Genomic DNA, 27,835 nt, shown 5'->3' on the forward strand with positions numbered 1-27,835 from the left:
CGGGCTAGCCCAGCCAAGAGAAGTTCCTTGGAGCTGTGCTGCAGTCAGAGCCTTTTCCTGCCCGGCACTCCTTCCCCCTGTCCTGGGGTAGATGCCAAACCTGCGTGGCAGTCTGAACGCTCCCTCGCCCACTCCTGCCCCCTCACACCTGGATCTTTCAGAGGCACCACTCCCAACAGATTCCTTGCACTTCTAACTTTATCTTGGCATAGAGGACTTGGCTGAGTGAAACAGGATAATACGTTTTAAATGACTGACTTAACTGCTGCTTCATTTCACAAGCGACATAAGGGAGCTAAGAAAAAAAATGCATAGTCTATAAAAGAAGTACTGGAGGGAGTTACAGTGAAGAAAAATTATGAAACAAAATCAAAGCTGAGGTTAGAGGAGAGTGTCCAGTAAGTGACTGTATAAACTATGGTTACACAGTCTTACATAGTCTCTAGAGAGAAGGCCATCAACTTAGTTAACAAAGCAGGACAAGAAGCATGTTCGGTTAGGACTTACAAGGTCCATTTCCTCAAAAAGAACAAAGCTGGTATTTCAGCCTAGTCTTGCAGGACGGATAAGTTTTGAGAGGCACAAGTGAAAAAGGCATTCCAGGGAGAGAGTGTGGTGAAAACTAAGGTGTTGGTGTGTTCCTCCAAAGTGGAAGTAAGCTGTTTTGCTTCATCAATTCATTTAATAAATAGTTGAGCACGTGTTCTATTTCCACTTGACAGTACATGCTCACAAGGATGGGAACTGTGTTCCCACTTGCTTAGTAACCATGAGTAACACACAGAAGTTGCCTGATAAGTGAACTGTACAAGTTAGTAAATACATGCAGCACTGGGCCAGGTGCTAGGGATGAGACGGCCACAGAACACAAATACGGAACCATGTAAGTAACACAATGTTATTAAGAACTATAATCAAAGTTTTCTAAAAATAAGAGAGAGCATTTGTTGAGGGCTTACAGTGGTCAATCTCTGTGTAATGCCTGGGTATGGTAGGCAGAATAACAGCCCCCCAAATATGGCCACATCCTAATCCCCAGCGGGTATAATTATGTCACCTTATATGGTGAAAGGGACTTTGCAGATGTAATTAAGGGTACAGACTTTGAGATGGGGAGATTTTCCTGGATTAACCTGGTGGGCTCGATGGGATCACAAGAGTCCTCACATGGGAAACAGGAGGCAAGAAGGTCAAAGTCACGGAAGGAGATGTGGTGACAGAAGCAGAGCTCAGAGATAGAGACTTGAAGACCCTACACTGTTGGCTTTGAAGACGGAGGAAGGGGCCAGGAACCAGGGAATGCAGGCAGCCTCTAGAAGCTGGAAAAGACAAGGAAACATTTTCACGCAGAGCCTCCAGAAGGAATGCAGCTCTGCCATCACCTTGATTGGAGCCCATTTGGACTTCTGACCCCCTGAACTGTGCAATAATAAAGTTGTGTTATTTCAAGCCACTAAGTCTGAGGTAATAAGAAACAAACACAATGGGCTTCACATGCATTATGACATTTTCATCTTCCCACAAACCTATTAACTCTTATTTTCCCTTTGCAGATGGGGCAATTCCAGTCTCACAGAGGTTAAATAACTAGCCCAAGGCTTTGTAAAGACTTGGTATCAAAAGACAAAGTATTTAAGATATCTCAATAATTTTTTAAATTGCTTACATATTGAACTGGTGATATTTTGGATATACTGAGTTAAATAAAATATTTAATATTAAAATTAATTTCACCTATTCCTTTTTAGCTTTTTTAAAATGTGGAGTCTAGAAATTTTAAGTTATATGTATATGGCTTGCATATATTTCTAAATGAACTATCCTGGCCTAGAATCTCCTTCTCAACTGTTTGGATTTTATCACGCATCTTTGGATTTTTTTTTTGAGAAAGAGACAGGGGCTTTAGGAAGGTAACGCAAGAAGCAGGTTAGGTGGTCTGAAAGACACTGCCCTTGGAGAAGTCTCAGGAAGAGTTGATAAAGGTTCTTGTCACAGGTTCTTAAAACAGACTTCTTTCCTTTGAGGAGTCTACAGTCTAGCCCTAGATAGAGTTAAAATTCCAAGAGACAGCCTAAAATGAAGTAGTTTCATTGGGCTAATATGCCTGAGAGGGAGAGGTATGCTGGCGTAACTCAGAGGAGAGAAGTGGGGTTGCTGAGGTAAGACGCCACAGAGGCGTGAGTGTCCTCATATGCGGAGTTGGAGTGGTGATAATAAGAGCAACGTAGCTAACACTCACTGGGCGTTGACTATGTGCCTGCGACTGACGTACGTGCTTCACGTACCGTTAACTCATTCAATTCTAATGGCAACTCTGTGGTAGATATAAAATAATAACATTATTATTATTCCATTTTACAGATGAGGAAACTGAAGCACAAAGAAATGCAGTAACTTGTCCATGCTTGCATATCCAGTAAAGGCAGAACAAGGATCAAAACCTAAGCCCCCGACCCAGGTGCCAGACCTTCTCCATCCCACTCTGGAGCAGCTTTGACTGAGCAGTGGAGACTTACAGCTCTCAAGTTTGCAGGACCCCAGAAAGGCCTGAGGAGATGCAAGTTCCTCCTCTTGTGGGGAAACGCCAAACTGGGGGACCTGAAAGGAAAGAGCTTCAGAGAAAGGAGAGGAATTGGGGAAGGAGAAAAAGAGGTCAAAGAGTGGGAAAGAACCTGTGAGCATCCTCCTTATAAAACCATACATCTACAAGGCCCTTCCCTTGTGTGATTCAAAGGGATGACTACGTTAATGCTAAAGGTTCTGTCCCTCCCCAGCTCAACTGCTCCTCGGAGAGCTACCTGACCTCAGAAGAGAACTCCATGCATCTTTCTCATACAAGATCTGTGGCTGAGCTGCCCACATGGAAGGCAGGAAATCCTGCAAAAAGAGGCAGTCATCAGGCCCACTCATCTTCCTAGAACTCCATCCGAGAGAAGCGTACCCCCAGCCGCCACCCCTGTGTTACTCGGCAGACTCATGCTTGGTTAACGGCAGCTATGGAGAGATGCCACCCCTAGCCTCACTCCCAGACACAGGACACAGCGGGAACAAATTCCATGATCGCCCTTCAGTTAAAAGGAAACATTGAAGAACTAAGGAGGAGACTTTCCAGGTCAAGTTCGCACTGGTAAGGAGTTTTGGTTGCAAGCAAAAGAAAGCAAATGCAGAGTAACTTCAGCAAGCCAGAAAAAAGGCAATCGCTGGGATACCGCCAGGTCTTGAGAACAGGGTAGGACCAGCGCTCGGGCTGTGGTTTCGTCTCTCCTCTAGGTCCTCTCTCTGCATCCATCTTGCTCTCCTTCCTTCTCACTGCAGACCACGCCTCTCTGCTTTCCAGGCCATGTGGTAGAAAGTGACCACCTATAACCCCTGTGTCTGTATGTTCCCAGTCCAAACACCCAAGGAAGGGAATACTCTCTTTCCTTCCGTATTAATTCCAAATTCCCAGTGGGGAGGACTGTCTTAACTTGAATGACGTGTCCATTTCTGGACCAATCAACTATGGATGGGGCCTAGGTTCACGTGCTACAGGAAACCACTACTAAAACCAAGCAGATGGGGAGGGGCTTCTCCCCAAAAGAGCTACTAGGCGACAACTAAGTGTTCACTACAGATTTCAGTCTTGGGCAGTAGTTGAACACAATGACCTTCTAATTATGATTCTATCATCTTACCAAATCCTGGCCTTGTGCTTCCCTTGCCAGTTGGATAGACTGCCTGCCTCTCTTCTCTTTAATTCCATTATTTTCTTCGAGATTCGATTCAAAACTGACCTTGATCAACGAATGAGCTCCGCCCATCTATCCCTATTCTACTCTGCATCTCGTGCCCTCAGCACTCTTGTATACTACCTGATTAGGAACTTATTAATACATCGCTGTACAAGTGTTTTCTGTTTCATTGGTGGATGTTATCCCTTTAGACAGCTATAGAAGGACACAGACCTTGTCCCTTTCCTCCTCTGTTACACCAAGCACCGTGTAGACAGTGGAGGAGAAAGGAGGACCACGATAGAGTTCCTTTCTCCTGTTCTATTAACAGATTTCCTGTTTTCTGTGAGGGGGCTCCCCATTCCTTGTGGGACTTGTGACACTGGTGAATCACAAAAGCACAGGGTTCCTTGTACGATTTGGAGCCTCTGGTCCATAATCAAACTTGCTTATCCCCATTTACCTTTTAGGATTCTCCCTCTCCTGCAACATCTATCTGCCCATCTACTCCCCACGACGGATTTATTTTAGTTGCAACATGGCTCAAATCCGGGACACTACACCATGTAATACAAACAGAAGCCCCATCCTGTCATGTTCTTTCACACTTCAGAGAAACACTTACCGAGCCAGGAACTGTTCCGGGAGCCTAGGATCTGCAAACAAACCCAACTAAGACTCATGTTTTCATGGTGCTTATTATATCCGAGTTGGGACATTACATAACAGACATACAATATGTAATATGCTAGGAGGTGATAACGTGCTGTGATAAAGGAAAAAGAGGTCAAGGGGGCTCCGGAGTGTTATTGTCACTGTTTTGTCCTGGTTTTGTTTATTTTTTGGTTTTGGTAGTACATTGTTGAATTTGATTACCTAATATTTCTTTTTGAATTTTTGCACCTATTTTCAGAAGAGAAATGGGGCTTCGGTTTTCCTTTCTTTTCCATATTTGGTTTGGGAGCGATGATTATACTAGCTTCATAAAATGACCTGGGCAGCTTTTCTTCTTCAACCTTTTTCTCAAACAACTTGTAGAAGAAAGGATTAACTTACTTGGGAGTCTGGTAGGGCTCAGTTATAACTCCCTCCGGGTCTAGGGTTATTTGGGAGGAGAGGGCTTTGCCAATTACATCAATGTTTATTGATCTATTCAAATTCTCTACTTCTTCCTGCCAATTTTGGCATTTTGTATTTTTCTAGGACTTTACTTGTTTTATCTAGGCTTTCAATTTTATTAGCTAATAATTATTTACAACATACTTTTATTGTTTTAAATACCTACGGTGGCTATATTTGTTCCCCCTTCAAAAAATTTTTGTACTTTGTTAATTTGCAACTCTTTTTCCTAATCAATCTGACTAGAGTTGTATCTACTTTATTCACTTTTATTTGAACCAGCTTTTGTTTTTGATAATCTTCTCTATTGTTTTTCCCTATTTTGTTGATTCCTGTCCTTGTCTTTATTATTTAATTCTCTTCCAGTTATCTACTACTGCATGACAAACCACTTAACGCCTTACTGGACTGAAACGGGTATTTATTATTGTCTCTTGGAGTTCACTGAGCATTGCACTGTGATGCTTTGTTTTCTTCTGGTATGGTGACTGGTTCTTCTGGCACACTGTCTGAAGAGTAAGCATCCCAAGAGACCCAAATCAAAGCTGTAAGGTTTCTTAAGACCTAGCCTCAGAAGTTTTAAAATGTCACTTCTGCCTCATGCTACTGGGGAAACAAATCACCAGGGCAAGCCCAGGTTCAAGGGCAAGGGAACTGGACTTCATCTCTCCTTTTTTTTTTTTTTTTTTTGGCCGTGCCATGTGGCTTGCAGGATCTTAGTTCCCCAACCAGGGATCGAACCCACACCCTCTGCAGTGTAAGCGCAGAGTCCTAACCACCGGACCGCCAGGGAATTCCCTGGACTTCATCTCTTAATGTGAGAAGCAGCATTTGACCACACACAAGGGAAGAATAGGTGGTAGCCATCTTGTAAACAACATTATACTATCCTTGATGCTTTGGATTTTTTCTGTTGCTTTTTCTTGTGATTTATTGAGTTAAATATTTGGCTTTTGTTGAATTGTACTTGTTTCTGAGTAACTATTTAAAATTACGAATTTCACTCTAAGAGTTAGCATAGATGTTTTTCACAAATACTGATATATATGGTATTTTCACTATCATACAAGAAAAATTTTCTTAATCTCTGCACTGGCAATTCTGGCAACCCTGTCCAACAGGGTTGGTAACAAAATATTCTTCGCTGTTGGACCACACTACTCCACCGCCACCCTCTCCCTTCCCTCCAGACTGATATTGACTAACACAAGTGGTAAACTTAAATAGGTATTGAATGATTTTAAAATAAGCACACGATGCTTTTTTCAAAAATGTAAAATAAAATCTTTCAATAACAAAAACAGGAAAGAAAAGGAAGCGTTAGATAGGCAAGGTGTGCTAAGATCCCATGCTTGCCTTCTTTAGGGAGAGGATAGACTGTAATGAGGAATTAAAAGGGGACTACAATTAGAGTGTGAAAATTTTAATGTGATGTAATATATACTAGTTATGTTTGCTGATTTGGTTTAATGTGTTTTGCTGATCATTTATTCTGTTAACCTAGCTTTCAATAAATGGGCTTGTATTTGACTTGTTTTTTCTTCCTCTTATAATTATCACAGCCTGTCTTCCTATTGTCCTTCAGCAGCCAGTCACGGAGGAACCTAAAAAATGTTGCAGTGCAGGTACACATTATTATGTTGCTAGAGACTTTGTTCCTTGTGACCTGATGATCAGAGAGCCAGGCCCTAATGAAGAACAGTGGCATCTTCCCGCGTTGAATCTTGCTGTCATCTTACACATGGCTTCCTAGCTCAGTTTTGTGGAGGGCTGCCTGGGCTTCACTGCCTTCTAGTCTCTTACACATGGGTCAGATCCTTGAAAAGACATCTATGTTTGGATGAAAAATTACTTTCTTTTTATTTTTGAGGGAGGGAAGGTGCATGATTCAAGTTATGATTTTGCACCTAAGGACAGTTCTAACTTTAAGAAAACCCAGCATCCCCAAAATCCAAACGTTTAAAACAAGCTAACCAGGTAGCAGTTAAAAAGATGCCTCCACTTACAAAAGGCTTCACCAGAGTTTTCTTTTAAATAGCCATCTACTCCCTTACACTTTCCTCATTGTGTTTCAGAAAGCAACTTACAAATTTCAGGAGTCTACTTCATAAAGGCGATTTTTAAAAAATCACCTGTAATCCCAGAGTTGACACTGTCACCATTCGGCTTTAATTCCCCGCAGTTTTAAAAGACACCTTATGCATACATGATGAATATTATTATGCTATACCTGTCATGGTCTATATGGTGTGTATTATTACAAGCTGTATTTTACCCCCTCGGGTTACGCGGCGCAGGTGTGGCCATCGGAGTTCCCGCCTCGCGCGCGGAGATGTGTCCGCTGCAGCAGCTACTGTTTATCCTTCGGCCCGAGCCAGTTGCTGGGTTACAGCCGGCTCCAGAGACTCGCCCTTCTTTCTTCTCGCTGCTCCACCTCCCTAAACTTCCAGTTTCCACCGCAGAGAGTCTCTTAGGCATCTAGCTGGCTCCAGCCCTCCCACCTTCGGTTTCAAGACGAAAAACCCCGAAAAGCCGTAGTCACGTATCCGGGAGGAAAGCGGCAGACACTCCAGCCTGAACCAGGTGACTGAAGCCCGCGGCCGCGCGGGGCGGCGCGCGCTCCCGCATGGGCGCGGCCTCCTCCCGCCCCCCGCCTCGCCCTCCGCGGACGCGCCGCGGCGGAGACGCGCCCGCCCCCCTCAGCGGAGACGCGCCGGGGGAAGCGGGCGGCCGCGAGCGCGGGCGCCATTTTGGCCTCAGTGTCTGGCCCGCGGCGTAGAGGACCTACACGGTGGCTGCGGCTCGCTGAAGGCGTCTCTCGCGCGGCGACGAGAGGCCTGGGAGAAGGACGCGGACGGCGCGGGACTGAGAAGGGCGGCTTCTCCCTGGGCAGCCAGAGCTGCAAAGGCGGAGCCGCGTTGGCGCCCGCCCCGGGACCAGCGCTACGGATGCGGGTGGAGCGCGGGGCGCCGCGGCGGCGGGAGCGCAAGGCGCGGGGCCTCATGTGAGAGCCGCGAGCAAAGCCGCCCGCGGAGCCCGGGGTGGAGTGTGGGGGAAGCCGCCCCAGGCAGCAGGTAATTGCCGAGGGCCCGAGCCCCGCGGCGTAGGCGGGGCCAGGGAGGGTCGCCGACGTGGGCGGGCGGCTGGGCGGGCCGGGGGGCGCGGGGCCCCGGGTGCGCTCGCGCCGCTCCTTGGGAGCGCGGGGCGGGGCGCGGCGCGGCGGCCGGACAGCGGACCCTGCCCCGGGGCATTTCCCCGCAGAGCCTGCTTCAAAACAAGTCAACAAGGCGTGGTGCGTGCGCGGCGGCGGCCTGCAGCAGTCTCCCCGCGACACCTCCGAGCCTGTCGCCCGACTTTGTTAACCCTCGGCGGGGGCTGGTGACCGACACCGTTGAGCTTGCGCTCTCTCCGGCTCTTCCCGGTGTCGGCTAAGGCCGTGCTTGTAGCTTGAGAAATGAGGGGCATTAAGATGTCAAAACAGACTGCCCGGGGTAGGGCGCAGCAGAAATGTCAGGGAAAGCCAATCCGTGGAGGTGGCGCGGGAGGAGGGGACGCCCGGGCCGCTCGTAGCCACGTGGAAAAGTTGGTCAACTTGTGATGAGCAGCTTCGCGCCTGCTTTGAGCAAGAGCACCCCTTTCAGATGGGGTTGCGTGCAGGGGTCGGGAAAACAGCCTGTTAAATGATTGGCCTGTATCCCCAGGCTAAGAGATGAGCTATTTTGTTGCTGATCATGTCCAATGGAACGGCCCAGATCTTTTAATTAGAGTCGTCTTCCTTCTACTCCTGAAATCTTTATAAACACGCCATCAACTTATAGTATCTACAAATGATCGCACCACCACACTCTCTGATACCATCTAGTCCTGAGTTAAGCTCTTTGCGCTGTTTTAGTCTTGTGTTCCAGCCAAAGAATGCATATTAATTGTGATGTTAGTCAAAGAAGAACATAAATGGAAAGGAAATGTGTTGCCCAAAACAGGCTTTTTAGAGCTAACTGCAACTGGGCTTTTAAAATTACTACCAGTGCAATGTACTAAAAATACAACGAGGGGCACGCGGCTAAGTGTTTTCTTCTGCTGCTCTTCAACTGCTGTTCAAGTGGACTGCTTCTTTCAGAGTGTATGCAAATGTGAAGAGTAAATTGCATAATTCCCTGTGCTGCTCAGCGAGGCTGGAGTCTTTCCTCATTAGTTTGCTTTTTGATGCTTCGTAGCAGTATAAGTCCCTCACCAGATGCTTTTAGGGGCCTAAGTTGCATCGATTATTTGGGGCCTGGAAAAGTTACAGTTTGAACTGAACTGCCGGAGGCATGAAGAGGCCTAGTTCGGGTGCTGTACAAAATCTAAGAGATGTTGATCATCCAGCTTCTCCTCTGCACCCCTGTTCAAGTGTGAGAGGTATTTTCACTTTGACTAAAAGTAGGAGATAAGATAATCCATTGAAGTAAATTCTTTGCAGACTGGTGGATGCTCAAAATTGTTTAACTTTCTGTATAACAGAGCTTCATGTGTAAATAGATTTAATAAAATACTTTTGAAAGCAATGTAAATTTTTGCATGAATAAATGAGATCATCGTGGAAAAAAATTAGACATTAAAATTTTTTCTTAGGTGCCCACTATGAGCTCACATTTTTATGCATACATGAGGATAATACAGAGACATTTATATTGGCATTTGGTCTTACTATTTTTCTGTTGCTTAATACTGTAATTCTGACATATTACAGTCATATATGACAATTTACAGACTAGTTCAGCTAGTCATAGACTAGTAAGTGCTTAAAATATACTTTGGTGATCATATAGTGTTATATATCTAGACCAAGAGATACTTTTCCTCAATGTTGCATACTTCTTTTTAATATGTCAACTTTTTTCTCCCTTCAATTTGGAAAGGTATTGAAATATACTTTATTTAAAACAAGACTGCAACAGACAAAAGAAGGTATTTGTTAGGATCAGCAAAGATAATTGTGTAAAAAAGGCTGTCATTTTTGTTTATATGGCCATATACTTTAAAGTAAAATGAATCATTCTGTCTTTTTTTAATTTTTACGGTACATGGGCCTCTCACTGTTGTGGCCTCTCCCATTGCGGAGCACATGCGCAGACTCAGCGGCCATGGCTCAAGGGCCCAGCCGCTCTGCGGCATGTGGGATCCTCCCGGACCTGGGCACAAACCCGTGTCCATGCATCGGCAGGCGGACTGTCAACCACTGCGCCACCAGGGAAGCCCGAATCATTCTGTCTTTAAGTTGAATAGTTCTGGTTTTAGAAGACTTTTCTCCAGAAATAGATCAGCATTCTTTAATAAGGAGTAGAAATTATAAAGATAACTTCATTATGTTTTTAATCTGTTTCTCAAAATTCTGAGTAGTTTTAGGTAGTCAGAAGAGAAATTATAAGCCCTGAGTAGCAAACTCTTTGTTCTTTGACCCAGATTTTATATGCTAAAACTAAAGTAAGCCTTCAGGATAAGTTAAAGCAGAAAAATGGGTCATAATGACACTGTTATCTCAACGTCTAGTGAGAATTATTCCTAGGAGAGACTTTTTAATATTAAATATGACATTGTAGATTATACTGCCTTGTCTCTAAACACATTTTAAAAATGTATTCTTAGATTCAGATGTAAGTTTTAGTCTTCTATAAAACTACCCTCTTGCTATCACCTCTGTCATTCTGTTTTCTCCCTTCCTCTCCCCCTGCACAATATTATATACATAATTTAATTTACTTAGAGTTGGAAGTAGGAGTAATGAGGAATAGGTGGTTTACTGCACATGTACTAAGACCTCCTGGGCTGATTTTAATGGCATGAAAGCCAGGGTCCTCTGCCATTTTCCTCCAGCCCCTAATCCTCCTTCACAATTTTAGCTAGCTACTAGAGAGAGAGTCTGCAGAGACATAGTTGGTTAAGAGCCATGCTTGTGTACATTTGTCCCACACAGGAGTCAGAATTCTTACATACTGATGTGCCAGAAGAAGGGAGCTAGAGCTACAAGCCATCCTTTGTGAAAAAGTTGTGACTCTAAATCCAAACCATACCCTGCCAGAACTGCTCTCTAGAGACAAAAGTATTGCAGGCTCTAAACTAAATAGGGATACCAGTGAGTGGTCTGCAGATACCCCCATTTAGTTAGAGCCTGCAATATTTATTTTTCCAAATAAATCAAAACGAGACCTTTTATCTGATTACAGTTTAATTCACTGACATTAAAAGAAACGTGTAAAATATAGGGAAGCATACTGGCAAAAAAAAAAATCACCTGTAATCCCACCACTATTATTGTCCCACTATTATTATATAATCCCACTATTATAGTTACTATATTAATGTGGTAATCTTCTTCCAGTGTATGTTTCTCATAAGCTTGCGTTCTCATTCTCTCTCATACACACTTCATTTTAAAACAAATCTAGGATCATTCTTTGCCCTCTGGTTGGTAACCTCCGTTTCTTCTTGTGTTGCACTTTAATGTCTTTAATACTAGACTGCTTTCCTATACCTGAGTTCAGCAATCATCGATATCTCCTTTCAAAAGCCCTAATAACTGTTTAATTCCTAACAAGAACCCTGTGTATTTCTGTTATTCCCATTTCACAAACTGAAGCACAGGCAAGTCAAGTAATTTGTTCAAGGCCACATAACCAGTGAGAGGCAGAGCCAGGAATTAAACCAGGGAGCTTGATTCCAGAACCCATTCTCTTTAACCGTACTACTATTTTACACAACAACAACAAAACTACTTTCAAAAAATCAAATGGAATGAAGGTCGTACAAACAGGTAGAATAAACACTTAACTCTCATTCGAAAATACAACTTGGATAAAACATTGCAACAGCAAGTGATGTGTTGGAAGAAGCAGCCACATTCCAGACCAAATATGCACAGTGGGGATGAGTTTGCTCATTTTAAGCAGAGATTGGGTCTGGCAGTAACATATCACAGGCTACCCAGTGTGGAGAGATCTGTTGATTACTTAATTCAGGTCTTCTCTGGAGGTTCCTGGGATTCAGGAATTCAAATATAGTAGGTACCCTTAGATGACTTTTAAGAAATCTTGAGAAAGTGTCACTGTAGGTTCTCTTTATATTCCTTCTAGTTGACTGCAACTTTTGAAATATAAATTCTTGGTTTAGCTTCAAAATTATGATCAACTTCTCCCCCCAGGTAGTACAGTACAAATGTTTAAAAGCACCTACCAAAGACATAAGTTTGTAAAACGACAGTTGGTCTCTGCTGGCGTTTTTCATTATATTTTGTTTTGACATTCTTCTCCTTGAATTCCTGATCCAGTTCTTCCTGCATGTTTCTGTTGGTATTTGTAAGCACATGTGTACACATCTCAGTGACAGAAGAATGAATTTTGGATTTATTTCTATTGAAAAGTATAAAAAAAAAGATGCATTTTTTCTGAATAGGATGAAACGAGGAGGAGGAAGAGATAGTGACCATAATTCATCAGAAGAAGGTACTGCAGAGAAATCCAAGAAACTGAGGACTACAAATGAGCGTTCTCAGACTTGCGATTGGGGTAATCTCCTTCAGGACATTATTCTCCAAGTGTTTAAGTATCTGCCTCTTCTTGACCGGGCTCATGCTTCACAAGTTTGCCGCAACTGGAACCAGGTATTTCACATGCCTGACTTGTGGAGATGTTTTGAATTTGAACTGAATCAGCCAGCTACATCTTATTTGAAAGCAACACATCCAGAGCTGATCAAACAGATTATTAAAAGACATTCAAACCATCTACAATATGTCAGCTTCAAGGTAATACTTTAAATCCTTCTTTTAAAAATAAAGCATATTTAGTGGCTTTTGTGTCCTAAACCAATACATCTTCTCATGTCTTTATTGCCTTTTTAGGGAAAGTGCTGAAAGATTTAGAGTAATCGTGTACCTTAGAGGCTATCATAAATAACTATATTGAGCTAAATTATTCCATTTTATTATAAATGTTACTAATTTCTTAAAAGAGTGGAAGCAACCATTAAATAAACATAATCATATACCAAAGCTGTCACATTGAATTATTGTGAACAAATTTGAACCAAAAGAAATAATACAGTAAAATAAATAAAAGATGTGGAAATTTTCACTAAAACTTAATTGTTATTTTTATTTAATAGGACTGAGTTTTGCTTATTGATGGCTTTGTGATATGGAGTTTTTAAAGAAAAAAGAGATACAGAAACTCTGTGTAAAAGGTTTGGATGAGTATATTTTAGAGAGAAATAGAAAAAGGTACATGGAAGAATGCCAGAGAGAACTGTTTGTTTCTTTTCATTGCCAGCAGGGACATACTGGAAATTAGGTAGTGATGAGATAAATGAAGAGGGGTGGCTTTTTGAGATGTCCAGAATAGTTTAAGGAATCATAGTGGTTTGTATGAATACAGAGGCTTGTAGTGTTTTGGGGTTGTTTTGGGGTTGAATGATGAAATGTGGGTATGTTCACTAAATCCTTAATACACCTGATAATTATTGTTGAAAAGTAACACATGAATACCTGATTTGCCATATGCAGCTGTTGTTAAACAGGTCACTTTAACCCATATATAGCAATGGTTCTTAACCCAGAGATCCCTTGCCAAAACTAAAGTCTTGTCTGCTTCCAAGACTGTCATTCCTTTATTTATTTATTTTTTTTTTTTTCTGCGGTACGCGGGCCTCTCACTGCTGTGGCCTCTCCCGTTGCGGAGCGCAGGCTCAGCGGCCGTGGCTCACGGGCCCAGCCGCTCCGCGGCATGTGGGATCTTCCCGGACCGGGGCACGAACCCGTGTCCCCTGCAATGGCAGGCGGACTCAACCACTGCGCCACCAGTGAAGCCCTGTCATTCCTTTTAAAATGGGGATTACCTGTTTATTCTCCCATATGTGTCACAAGAGGAGAGAGACCTGGTGTTGGGAATGGTTGGGTGTATTACGGCTGTCTTTCCAGAAAAATGCACAAAGGCACTTAGGCCACCAAGTGTAGGATTGCTAGATTTAGCAAATAAAAATAGGGGATGCCTAGTTAAATTTGAATTTCAGATAATCAGTGGATAATTTTTAGTGTAAATATCCCTGGCATTATTTGGGACATACTTAATACTTATTTAATTGGATGTCCTGGATGTTATGTTGCAACCTAACTGAGGACAAGGGTGGGGGAATAGTGGGAGGATAGAACAAACAAAAATCCAGGAATTCCTTATGTGTTGTCCCTCTCCGCCTGCCCATGAGGAAACCTGAAGAGCCTTCCCCTCGGTTTCAGTCATCTTTGAGTTGTCTAAAAGTGTTATAATGGTAAATCCTATAAAAAGATGAGTATAATACATTAATCTCCTAGGTCTAAAGACCAGTTCCATCCAGTGGATTGGCTGGGTCAGTGTTAACCTGTGACACAATTCAGCTGTATTCAACATGTGTAACCTTCACAAAACCATTTGTCCTATAAGCTTAAACATTTTTATTAGGGATTGTTTATTTTTCTGAGGAAATTTCTGATTTGTAGAAAGAGCCACATCCCAGGATTCTTCTGAGCTCTCCTGATACTATTTGTGTTTAATTCTTCACTGACCATAGGCCAGAGTCTTATAGTCAGAGTTATTAATGTAGAACAATGGTTCTCAGATTTTATGTGCATCAGAAATGCCTGGAGTGCTCACTAAGACAAAGATTGCTGGGTTCCAGCGCTCCGTTACTGATTCGGATAGTCTGGATTGGGCGTGAGAATGTGCATTTCTAGCAAGTCCCCAGCTGATGCTGCTGGTCCAGAACCAGAGCAGTTCTCAAAAGAACCGCTGGTGTACAGAAACGTAGCCAAAGGGTGGGATTGAAAATAGTTCTGAAACTGTGTAATGTAAATTGGTATATCAGTTTTACAACGAGCTCTTCAGGACATTTTTGGGTTAAGGTAATTTACGTCAATCTGGAAATTAAAGGAATATTACTTTTAACTACTCTAAGATGCTTTTTAGCCCAGGGAACAGCTTCCTTTTTGATAGAAGAGCTCCTTCTTAAGGAGCTTAAGGAGTTTTTGGGCCATATTTCCCTTCCCCCATATTTTTGGGCCATATTTCCTCCTTAAGGAGTTTTTGGGCCATATTTCCCTTCCCCCAGGAAATGTCTATGCAAAAGAGTGCATGGGAGCAGCCACTTCTCGTTTGGTTCAGGTTTTCATGCTTGACTAGTTGGACACCCTCATTTCACTTCACATTCATCTTTCAATTAATAACATTAATGGTAAATCCCAGGTTGTGATTCACTGGAACCTTCTGAGTAAATACTCATTCAGTTTGTTTTGAAGCATTTGTACCATAGCCACTGTATTTACATGTATGATCTTATCCACTGCCAAATATATAATTATTTTTCAAAGATTGTAAGTTCATATTTCCATTAGGTTATATAGTCTGTTTGCAGTAAGTCAACTTAAAAGCCATGTCTTTTTAACATTAAATAGATATTTTATCATAGTGAAAGTTAAGTCTTGACAGTTGCCCTTACAATTTTTCAGGGAGATTCAGAGAAGCTTGACATTGTATGTGAGGGTAGATGATTGAAAGGATAAATATTAATTCTTTAAATTATAATGCAGTGAACTAATAACTGTATTTCTTGCTTTTGTAAAGTTAAAATATGCACGGAGAAATGCAACCATACTCATGTGTAAAGGATGTTTTCTTCTCCCAGGTGGACAGCAGCAAAGAATCAGCTGAAGCAGCTTGTGATATATTATCACAACTTGTGAATTGCTCTTTAAAAACACTTGGACTTATTTCAACTGCTCGGCCAAGCTTTATGGATTTACCAAAGGTATCTGCTGGTTTTGTTTTATTAGCTTTTACTGAGAAATCCTACCCATTTCTTGTACTGATAATGAGAATGTAAGAAAAGTGCTATGTAAAATGGAAAACCAGTTACTATTTAGAATGTTAAGTATTAAGATTTTTTTTTAGAGCACTTTTCCTTTTTTAAAAACTTTGTGTTTCTTTATGGGTAATGTTAAAGAGTGAGTGAATTTGCAGAGTATTCCATAGGAAGCACTGAAAGAGACTAAGTAAAACTGAGAAATAAGCGTATTAGAAAAAAAGAGACATACAGATGCTCCATTTTGGACTTTCAGACCAGATTGGTGAGATTATAATCAAAGAAAAGTAGACAGTGCCAGTATTAAGAGCAGGTAGAGCTCGCTTAGAAAGTCTTCTGGTAAGTGTGTAAAGATTTGTTCTTGAGCAGAGTTAGTATAAGTACAGCTTAGATTAATTTACAGACTTTACTTAAAGAAAACTTTTTTTTTGGTGAAATTTATATTTATATAAATTTTATATTCATATATATGTTCTGACATGATCCTGCATGTAATTCAAGATAGTCTCTTTCTCTAATAACTATTCTCTTAAAATAGAAAAATAAGAAGTGTGCATTTTTAGAAAGGCAGCTGATAAAATCCCTGTGTATGTTAGCTCATGTTCAGTTAGGTTAGTATCCAGCAGTAATCTGTAAGATTTTATCAGAATACGCCACAAACTAAAATATAGACACCCCTTTAAACACCTAATCGTTTAATTTACTAGGATGATTCAGAAAGAAATATACCTCCTTTTATTGCACTTCACTTTATTGCAGCACTTCACAAATAATGCATTTTTTACAAATTGAAGGTTTGTGGGGTGTCAGGCAAGTCACTTGGCACCATTTTTCCAACAGCATTTGCTCACTTCATGTCTCTGTCACATTTTGGTAATTCTTGCAGTATTTCAGCCTTTTTCATTATTGTTTTACTTGTTATGGTGATCTGTGATCAGTGATCTTTGGCGTTACTATTGCAAAAAGGTGACAGCTTGCTGAAGCCTCAGGTGATGATTAGCATATTTTAGCAATAAAGTATTTTTTAATGTATATACATTGTGTTTTTAAATATAATGCTATTGCATACTTAATAGACTACAGTGTAGTGTAAACATTACTTTTATATGAACTGGGAAACTAGAAAACTTGTGTGACTAGCTTTATTGTAACAGTCGCTTTATTGTGGTAGTCTGGAACCAATTCCTGCACTATCTCCGAGGTACGTCTGTATTACTAAATTGAATTTATATTATAACCCAGGCTGTTCAATGGAATATCAGTAACAAATGTATCACCAGTTGATTTCAAAGTCTTAATTTTTTAAAAGGTTCATTAAATATGTACATTTGAGATAAATTGTTTTCCTCATGTGTAACATGAGGGAAATCAGCAAGAGTCTGTTCATGTCAACATTTTAAGGTTCTAAGTATAGGAGTTCAATCACTGTGGTTCTCAAACTTAATATGCATAAGAATCATCTGAGGAACTTCTAAGTTTTGGGTATCCTTCCAAATTTCCTTTTCCTAAGAGCAGTCCAGGTGGTTCTGATTAAGATGGTTCATGGCCCTCTAAGAAGCACTGAGTTATGTGGTATAGTAGTGCCTTGTTCCAGCTTCATATGGGAAATGAATTATTTTGAATTGATTTTTCTGTGTACATATTGTAGTTAAAATACAAGTACACATACAGTATGTAAAAGATACCATAGTAAAAGGTATGTTGAACATAACTTCCTTCTTTTTTTATTACTCAGGATGATCATTACGCATATCTAGTACTAGTATTATACTTACATACAGTCATTTTGGTTTTGGGAACTATGGGTGCATCTGGGACTCTTCCTTCCTTATTAAATGGGCCTAGGATGTTTATGCTGTTTTTCTTTCTTTTCTTATTATGGCTTTCGTAGAATATTGAAAGCCTATATTGCTATATCTTGGAAATCCTGGGAGAACTGAAGAGAACGTGAAACAACTGTATTTGACCAGAGCTAACTCTGAGGGAAATGGGAAAAAGAAGTCAGTGATGGAGTCATGCATATACTAATACAGATATAGTTGAATTTAATATGGAAATATTAGGAGAAAGATGTTAACATTTAAGTTGTTAAACAGATACTTAATCAAAATTTAAGTAGTTATTTAATCACAGTAGGAAAAAAGTAATTTAGGGAATGTGACCAAGAAGATAATGTTTCGTTGTACTTTCTTGGCTACTAGCCTGCCCTCATCCCTCCCTTTCACTGCTGTAGTGAGTCCATTGGTTATGGCTTATTAGCTCTGATCCAGAGACCCGTACTTTGTGCTTTAATTCCTGTTTCCTACAGTGGTCTTTAGGTCAGATTCTGTGTCCAACAGAATATTATATATGTAGATAATTGTAGATAATTTAGCAAATTTAAAGGAGCTTTTTTTTTTAATATTTATTTATTTGGCTGCTCCAGCCCTTAGCTGCGGCACACAGGATCTTTAGTTGCGACATGCAAACTCTTAGTTGTGGCATGTGGGATCTAGTTCCCTGACCCGGGATCAAACCTGGGCCCCCTGCATTGGGAGCACATAGTCTTAGCCACTGGACCACCAGGGAAGTCCCTAAAGGAGTTTTAAGTTTGGAATTTTTTTTAGTTATGATTTTTATTATTTTAGAATCAAATTTTGTATGAGCTTCCATATTCCAAATAAGTCTTTCATAGCTTCTAAGTTGATTGACTGTTGTTTTAATTTTTGATGATTTTGCTAATAGTTATTAACTATTTTAGTGGTCATTACTATCACCAAAAAAGAATGCAGTTCAGTGTTATAATACACTGGAGTAGGATTTCCAGATAAGGTGAAGTGTCTGAGAGGTATTCTCATTCTGGGTTGCAGAGTTCCTCTTTTTACTTACCAGTGACTGTTGTGATTCAGAGACACCCATCCTGAGGTTTGAAATCTTTTTTCCCCCACATAAAAAGGTCGTTCTCAAAGATGGTGGGAAGTCACCTCTCTTTTTTACCATATTCCCACAACAGAGTGAGGGGCTGCTACCCCAAAACAGTTGTGAAATATATTAGGGTTCAGATGAACTATGTGTGTATTATATGAAAACCCCTCAGTTCTCATTTGTAAAAATTGAAACAGTGTTTTAATTTTTTTGTTTTTCAGTCTCACTTTATCTCTGCACTGACGGTTGTGTTTGTAAACTCCAAGTCCTTGTCCTCCCTTAAGATAGATGACACCCCAGTAGATGATCCATCCCTCAAAGTACTAGTGGCCAACAACAGTGATACGCTCAAGTTGCTAAAAATGAGCAGCTGTCCTCACGTCTCTCCAGCAGGTATGTGTGGCTTTTGCCAGATAATATTTTAGTAAAATGTATTGATGTGTTTATCAAATTAAGGAGAATTATGATCATTAACCTTGAAGGTGAGTTCATATTATTTCCTCTCTACTGAATAAAAATATTTTTATTGTTATAATACAATAGCATAAATTCTGTAGCATTCCTAGTGTAGACACTTACTTTCAACTTATTTTCTAATCTTTTTATTTGGCAATTTGTGTCCAACCTGTGCTAGAAAATGGATAAATTAAAAAAATGAAAGGACACTGCGAGGTCAGCCTGAGATGGCCCTTTAGGTAAAGTAGAATTTTCTCTAATTGTGGTTGAGCTAACAGGGTAGGTTTTGAGTCATGGAAATCTCACAGTTGCTTTTTGTCTCTCTATGTGGAGGGAGAGGGGTTGTGCTGAAGTTATCGCCTTACATTTTGCAAAATAGTCCTTTTCCTAAGTTGAGTTTTAGAGCCGAGTGCATCAAATGGAGGAGCAGCATTATTAATGCTCTTCCCAGCTTTTCTTGTATAGACTAAGCATTACTAGATTATTCACTTTGAGAGCATTTAAATTCCAAATGGTTTGTATTATAAAGCAGTTATAAACCTACACTTTGTGTTAGTCTGATGCTTCATTCCTGACTTGCCCTCCAGCTGTTGACATCTCTCCCAACCATTTTGCTGTGTTACTTTGGGAAACCTGTTTTGATCTCTTTACAGAACACCTCCCACCTTTTTGCCATAACTAAAGCCTGGCCTTCCCCCTAGAAAATGATTCCCTCTTGGATGGAGATTACTTTCTATCCTCCCATGTCTCCCACACGGAGGGTCTAGTGATGGGAATGGTGAGGTCTATTGCAGTGTTTTCCTATCTTTTTCTGCCGCTTCTAGATTATCACTGAAGGTGATAATCTAAATAAAATAGAAGTTAAGAAGATCGGGCATTGGCAGCTCCTTATGTGACCGCGATCACATTTTACTGTCTACCGCATATAGGTTCCTGTGAGAGTACAGTCCATACTTCATAGTGTACAAAGATCTTTGTATCCTGACCCCCACCTCTCTCTTTAATCTTGTTTGCTTTTTACTCATGTGTAGCTTTTATTTGAGCCCTATGTAACAACAGTTCTTTGTATGTGTGTGTGGCCAGTACACTGTACCTTGGAGAATGCCTCTATAAAAAAATGTTTTTTTACTTCTTCACCTGGCTAACTCCAGTCCAGCCTTCAAAATTTAGTTCAGCGGTTCCAGTTTCTTCCTCCTCCCGTCTGGTTTAGAAGCCCCACTTGCTGTTTCCATAGCACTCTCAACATAGCTTGTAGCACTTACCACACTGTACAAGAACCTTTGGGTCTCTGGTTTCTCTGTGAAACTGAGCTCATTATTCTCTTTATCCTGGTACATCTCATGCTCATTTATTTTTATTAAATATACAGATCAATGCTCATAATATAGTATAAGCTTGCTTGGTCTTACTGAGCTTTAATGGCATTTGGATTAGTTGTTGGGAAGGGGAGAGAAAGAGCACCTGTAATACTTTTTAATTTAAGAGTATAAACACAGGATTTAATTTAAAATTTAACACTTGTGTATTTTTTTTCTATCCATATTTTGTATATTTAGATAGTTTCTTTCTCTAAGTTGTAATTAAGGGCAATTTTCTATGCCTTTTTCTTCACTGAACAGTTTTTCAGTTCAATTTTTATCAAAAAATGTTTCCCATTTCATATAGTCCTTATAATTGTCTATTACTGGACCTCTAAGCACCATTTGACACTAGTGACTTGATTTTCCTCCTTCCTCTCTGATAGTTCCTACTGTGTTTCCTTTGCTAGTTTCTCTTTTCATTCCTTAAATTTTGGTGTTTCACTGTGTTCCGTACTGGGCCCTTTATTGTTTTATTCTGTAAACTCTGGGCTGTGTCAGCTTCATCAGTGGCTTCAGTTATGTTCTATATGTTAACACCTCCTACTTTTAGTGTTTCTGGAACTCCAGAGCTATGTGTTGAGCTGCTGATGGCCTAGCGCCTCTAGAATGTCTCACTGGTGCGTCAGATTAATGAACTTCCTTTTCCCCCTATTGAAATCTCTTTGCTTCTCCCTTTTTACTGTCTCAGTGAATGGTACTGCTCGTTTGGTTGTCAGGGACCGAACAGATACCCTTGATTTCTTCTACCCTTACTTTCTACATCCCTTTAGTCACTGAGGTCTAGTGACTCCATCACTGATACATGCTTTGAATCTCTATGCTATTTACTGAATGTTTGTGTTGTTCTCCTCCACCCCTCACCCACTGCCCCAGTTCACATGTTGAAGCCCTACTCCCCAGTGTTTGAAAGTGGGTTGGGAGGTATTTAGGTCATAAGGAAGAAATCCTCATAAATGGGATTAGTGCCCTTCTAAGAAGGGATAGGAAAGATGATCTGATCTCTCTTTCTGCCATGTGAAGACACAGCAAGAAGCCAGAAAGAGTTCTGGCCCTCACCAGAACCCAACCTTGCTGGCACCCGATCTTGGACTTCCAGCCTCCAGAACTGTGAGAAATAAATGTTTATTGTGTAAGCCACCCAGTCTGTGGTATTCTGTTAAGCAGCTGAAACTAATACACTCTACCTTTCTTCATGTCCACTCTAATCTAGCCCTGTAGGCTTTGTGAGTACCCTCTTAACTGATTTCCTAACTTGCAGCCTTGCTCTTCTCTAATTTGATTTCCATGGTATAGCCAGAGTAATCTTTCTAACATATACATCTGATTTTTTTCCCTCCAATTTCCTTCAAAACTTCTCACTATACTTTAGGTAAGATCCAAACTCCTTACTGAGGCTGACAAGGTCCCATATGATCTGGTCCTTGCCTGTCTATTGGATTTCGGCCTTTAAAATATTCTATTACTTACATACTGTGTGTTGAGCTCCCTTCATTTCTTACAGTGCTTGTGTTTTCGTCCATGTCTGAGTATTCGCACAGAAATGCTATTCTCTTTCCTTCTTTACTCGCCTTTTGCCCTAGCTTGATCCTTCTAAATTCTGTAGGTCTGTGTTAGTTCTGGAAATTCTTCCCTGATTTCCTTGCTGTGACACCCAGAGCATTCTTGTTTAATTATCTGCTGGCTTCTGTTAGGATAAGGATGTCTTGTTTCTGTTGACTCTTTACCATCCTAGCACCAGTTGTTAACATATAAGACACTCGTTAATTATCAGCTGAACTAATGAACATTTAGCTACTTAGTTTTCTGTCTTGTTGATAGGCCAACATTTGCCTCATAGTTCTTTTACAGTTGATCACTTAACTTGTTTCTACTATTTGCTGTGATTTAAAAAATGAACTATTTTAGCATATAGTTTGCTTCTGTTAATTTCTTCTTTTGGACAAATTATTTAGAAGTGGAAGAGCTAGGTCAAAGGGTTTAGATTTTTTTAATGCTTCTTGCTGTGTTTTTTTCCAACATGAGTTGTATAAGTTTATACACCACCACCAATGGATTTCCGTACCAGTTTTATAACAGCTTTATTGAGATGTAATTCATATATCATACAGTTTACAATGTATTGACTTTTAGTGTATTGACAGAGTAGTGCATCCATCACTACAGTGAATTTTAAAAAACTTTTACTATCCCCAAAAGTACCTCTTAGCTGTCACTCCCCAAAACCCTCATTCCAGCCAGCCCTACGCAATCACTAACCTACTTTCTGTCTCTGTAGATGTACCTGTTTTGGACATTTCATGTAAATGGAACCGTATGTGGTCCTTTGTGACTGGCTTCTTTCACTTAGTATGATGTTTTCAAGGTTCGTCCATGTTGTAGCATGTATCAGTATTTCTTTTCTTCTTATTGCCAAATAATATTGCATTTATGGATAATACCACATTTTTCTGTTGATCAGTTGATGGATATTTGGGTGGTTTCTACCTTTTGACTATTATGAATAATGCTATGAAAATGTATATGCAAGTTTTTGTGTGGACACTTTAATTTCTCTTGGGTGTATAACAAGAATTAGAATTGTTGAATCATATAGTAACTCTGTTTAACCATTTGAGGAACTGCTAGACTGTTTTCCAAAGCAGCTGTATCATTTTACATTTCCACTAGCAGTGTATGAGGGCTCCCAACTTTTTCACATCCTCATCAACACTTATTTGTCTTTTTGATTATAGCCATCCTAGTGAATGTAAACTGGTATCTTGTGGTTTTGATTTGTATTTTCTTGATGACTCAGATGTCTTTTCATGTGCTTATTGATCACGTGTATATCTTCCTTGGAGAGATGTCTATTCAGATCCTTTGCCTGTGTTTCAATTAGGTTACTTGTCTTTGTATTATTGAGTTGTACTAGTTTACCAATTTTATCTTTGTCACTATTTCGTGTTAAGTATTTAAGCACTTGTAACTGTGTGTTTTCTATTGCTGCATAAGCAACAGCTACAAATTGAGCAGCTTTAACCATCACCCATTTATTAGCATCCCAGTTCTGTAGGTCAGAGCTAGAGGCATGGCTCAGCAGGCTTCTCTGTTTAGCTAGAGAAGCTCTGAATCTGACTTCCTCTTCTGCAACCAGCCAGAGAAAAATGTGTTTATAGGGCTCATGTGATTAGATTAGGATGGCCTGGCTAATCTTACTTTAAAGCTAACTGTGCTGTCTATAGCATAACAAAAATCATGGGAGTGATCATCTTATCACATTCACAGGTTCTGGAGGTTAGGGCATGGAATCTTGAGGACAGCTTTTAGAATTATGCCTGCCACAACTGTTTTAGTAGTCATTAAATGATACCTCAAAGTTTCTTTTATTTGCGTCTTTGGTTACCATTTCCCATGTGTTTATTTTCTTTTTATATCAGGCTTTATGGGATTGCGAAGAACAGAGATGTGTCCAGGTTACCTTGGATGATCAGGGTTTATTTCAAAGTATATCCATACCTTGTGGAGAACAGAAGTTTTGCAGTGGCTGAATAGTGAAGCACAGATGTCTTTTACTCCCTCTTCTGGTGACTCTCTTATACTGGTGATTCAGTTTATCACGTCATTGACTCTGTTGCCTGTATTCTCCTCCCACAGCTGTATAAAGCTTTGGCTTATTGGTGACCTCCGTCTTGTTACTTCTTAGGCAGGAGGTGAACACATGCACTTAAGAGTCGCTCAGTCTGTGTTTGAATTCCAGCTTTGCTATCTTTAGCTAGCTGACTCAACTTCAAACTAAAAAAGACACTTATTTTTCTAGATTTTTTTTGAGTATTTGTGGGATAACATATCTAGAACCTAACATATCATACTTGTACAATAAATAGTAGATAATATGTTGTCTGTTTTGTTGTTCCTATCCTTGTTTCTAAACACAGGAAAGAAATGGTTTGAGTGGGTCATTTATCAAGTAGTATCAGGGTGTGTCTCTTTGCGGCAGAGTTCTTACACTAGACCACTTCAGAGATCAGATACTGACCTTTGGTAAAACCTGCTCCTGTGCTAGGGGTTTTGGGCAGTTTTTGAAGCATAGTGCCCGAAGTATAAGGAACCATATAAGGAATTGCTTTCTGAGAATGTTAGAGCTTTAAAAGTCATAATGTATATTTCCATTAATGTGAATTGAGCAGTTATCTTTTGATTCATCTATCTAGTTGATATCTCGGTATTTTTTTCTTAGAAATTTGACAGGCTTGTTACATTATTATTAGCAGTTAAGTTAAACTTTTTGTTCATTTGATGGAAGTCTTTTTAAAAAATTTTTCAAATGTCTTATTTAGTTACATAAATCTCATTTTATCTGGATTTACCTTATTTTTTCATTAAGATTTTGAATTTCAAAAAAATGTCTTTTAGCCTGTCACAATGATCATGTGATTTTTCTTGCTTAACCTATAAACTTAGTGTTAGTCATCAGTTTTTTAAAAAAATATGACACTGTGCATTACTGGGATAAGTCTTATTTAGTCATGGTATATTTTTAGATGATAGTGAATAATTCAAGATTTTTCTGAGTTGGTAAGTGAGCTTCATTTCTTTTAAGATATCAGATTTAGAACTGGTCTCATTTTCTTACGGACAGAATTGGTAATAGATTTTTAAATGTGTGTGACTTCCTGCTGGTTCAGTCAGTACAACTAGATTTTAAATTGTATAGCTCTGTGGTAATGAAACGTGGTACAACTTTATTGTAGGCCATGTACTTGATCAAATTCTTGGAGATGGTGGACTCGTAGAAAACTTTATAAGTAATTGGGTCTTCTTTCTTCCAAGGTGTCCTTTGTGTGGCAGATCGGTGTCATGGCTTACGTGAACTGGCCCTGAATTACCACTTGCTAAGCGATGAGTTGCTGCTTGCTCTATCTTCTGAAAAACACGTTCGATTAGAACATTTGCGCATTGACGTGGTCAGTGAGAATCCTGGACAGACACACTTCCATGCTATTCAGAAGAGCAGCTGGGATGCTTTCATCAGACATTCACCCAAAGTGAACTTAGTAATGTATTTTTTTTTATATGAAGAGGAATTTGATCCGTTCTTTCGGTATGAAATACCTGCCACCCATCTTTACTTTGGGAGATCAGTAAGCAAAGATGTGCTTGGCCGTGTGGGAATGACATGTCCTAGACTAGTTGAGCTAGTAGTGTGTGCTAATGGATTACGGCCACTTGATGAAGAGTTAATTCGCATTGCAGAACGTTGCAAAAATCTGTCGGCTATTGGACTAGGGGAATGCGAAGTCTCATGCAGTGCCTTTGTTGAGTTTGTGAAGATGTGTGGTGGCCGCCTGTCTCAATTATCCATTATGGAAGAAGTATTAATTCCTGACCAAAAGTATAGTTTGGAGCAGATTCACTGGGAAGTGTCTAAGCATCTTGGTAGAGTGTGGTTTCCAGACATGATGCCCACTTGGTAAAGACCAGATGACATAGGGCATGATGAATAATAGCACCTTAATTTTAAGCATATTGTATTATAATAAAAGTTTATTTCCTGTAGGTCTGATATAATTCTACTATTTTGTGGCACAGAAATTTGATATCTTCATTGAGTATATTAGGATTGTTTTTTGGAAGACTCATGGACCAGTTTTGGTCAGAAAACTTCATCTATTTCTTTAGCCTAATAGCAGTTAAATCTCAAAAAATTAGAAAAGTGATTCAGATCTGAAAGTAGTAAAGATTAAACATTTTACAGTCTGAAGGAAACAAAACATATATATTGTAATATCTGATAAGTGGGTACTAATAGGTTTTCCAAAATGTTATGTTCTCTATGAATTTTTTAAAAATGTAAACTTGACATTGTAGGGTCTTCAGTTATACATACACCTGTTATAAGGTGTTTAATATAGCTCAGGAAAGTGAGCATTTTGTGAGAAAAATGTAGGATATATTGTATCTAATGAAAAAGTTTGGTTGAATGTTCTAAAATGTTACAAAGCTGTTGAAAGAAGTATATACAATTAATTGGAACACTTAGAAAAACTGATAAATGTCACACAGTGGTTATTGTAGAAAGATAATAATAAATAGAGCCAAGATCAAATTAAAAGAAAATGAGTGGAATAAAAGGGAGGCAGTGTTTAGCTTTGTATAAACTTTTAGGATTGCTCTGTAATCTACTAAACTATATAAATTCTTTTCTGTGATACATTACTATGTATGTGGCACTTGGGGCATATATGTAAAGTAAGGAATGCTTTTACTAGTTCTTCTTGGGTTTATCTTTGTTTAAACTTAGTTTTGAAGTATTACACAATAATTGAAATGAGAAGTTTATTTTAAAAAGCCAAATTGAAATAATTAAAGGTAGAACTTTAAAATGTTTATAAATTGTTCCCATGAAAGAATATTCATCTCCAGTGAATTTTAGTGATGGCTTATTTTTACATTTTGGAATTATATAGTTATGTAAGTAGAATTTTCAAAAATCATAAAAGCACCAATGTACAGTTCAGCATAAACAGTAAATTTAAAAGAGCATATATTTAAGTTCATAATCATATTTTTGAGTAAATATTGCTCAGTGGACTGGAAAATTTTAATAGAAAAATGTCTGCAGTTTTGTGATAGTTAATTTGGTTAAACTGATATTTTATATTATTTAAGTTAGGCAGCATTTTTATTACTTTCATATGAATAAAAGTAATCCATACATTGTAGAAACTGTAAAAATATTGTTTGGGGCTATATTTAGTTTTTTTTAGATATTATTATAAACTTGATTCTGAGCACTAGTGCTAGTAGATATTACCCTCCTAAGGGAAATTAGAAGTGATTTACCCCCAGTGGGATGTATTAGTGCTTGAAACTTAGAAAGCATCTTGGTAGATATGGAAGCTAACAGTCTTACGGATCTATTTTTAAAATAGATTACCTTCCTAAGAATCAAGTAAAAAGGTGATTTTCTGCATAATTTATGCTTTCAAAAGTGATGGTATTCTGAGCGCATATAAATGGGAAGAAAAAAGGCTGGTCCAGACATGGAAATCAAAAGCAATTATTGTAATATTCCTCCCTCTTACTAAACAGTGAAAAACTTTGTACAAGAAATACCTGTGTTAGCGGATGAAGCTTTTTTCTTTGAACAGCTTTGGAAAATGGATTTGACAGTATGTAATCAGTTCTACTAACCAAAGCTTTATTTGGAAATTTACTTTCTGTACAAATTGAATTATATAATGCTTGAAAAACTTTTAAGTCACTTCTTAAGCAAAATGCATAGCACTTGTTTATACTGTAAAGTATATGTTAAATGCTTTTATCAATTTTAGAATAAAGATAGTTATTAATGCTGTTGTATTATTTTTTAAAACTACCCTAACAGATGTACTTATTTGATTTTAAAGCAAGTTAAACTTACAGATTTATAGTTTTAGTTTC

At 39.4% G+C, this 27,835-nt stretch overlaps 1 protein-coding gene across 4 annotated transcripts; it reads left to right on the top strand.

Annotated features, from left to right (window-relative positions):
• The first annotated feature begins 7,559 nt into the window (after positions 1-7,559).
• On the top strand, positions 7,560-27,754 carry FBXL3 (F-box and leucine rich repeat protein 3). Of its 4 annotated transcripts, none has more exons than XM_029210545.1 (5): positions 7,560-7,903; positions 12,258-12,609; positions 15,498-15,638; positions 18,818-18,989; positions 25,223-27,748. In XM_029210545.1, the coding sequence occupies exons 2-5, from the start codon at positions 12,259-12,261 to the stop codon at positions 25,864-25,866; spliced, it is 1,308 nt and encodes a 435-aa protein (XP_029066378.1). In that variant the 5' UTR covers positions 7,560-7,903; position 12,258; the 3' UTR covers positions 25,867-27,748. The 4 variants fall into 4 exon arrangements, with proteins under 4 accessions (XP_029066378.1, XP_029066377.1, XP_029066375.1 ...); XM_029210544.1 differs by having other exon boundaries at positions 7,584-7,903; positions 15,516-15,638; positions 25,223-27,754; XM_029210542.1 differs by lacking the exon at positions 7,560-7,903 and having other exon boundaries at positions 12,174-12,609.
• The last annotated feature ends 81 nt before the right edge of the window (positions 27,755-27,835 follow it).

Source organism: Monodon monoceros, unplaced genomic scaffold, assembly GCF_005190385.1.
Source record: "Monodon monoceros isolate NGI ecotype Baffin Bay Population unplaced genomic scaffold, NGI_Narwhal_1 Super_Scaffold_8, whole genome shotgun sequence".
Lineage (NCBI taxonomy): Eukaryota > Metazoa > Chordata > Mammalia > Artiodactyla > Monodontidae > Monodon > Monodon monoceros.

Bases quoted from the DNA above. Each gene is read 5' to 3' on its own strand.
- FBXL3 (XM_029210542.1), top strand. From the start codon at position 12,196: ATGAATTTTGGATTTATTTCTATTGAAAAGTATAAAAAAAAAGATGCA. The intron at 12,610-15,497 runs GTAATACTTTAA...TCATGTGTAAAG, and splicing joins TACAATATGTCAGCTTCAAG to GATGTTTTCTTCTCCCAGGT. The intron at 15,639-18,817 runs GTATCTGCTGGT...TTTGTTTTTCAG, and splicing joins GCTTTATGGATTTACCAAAG to TCTCACTTTATCTCTGCACT.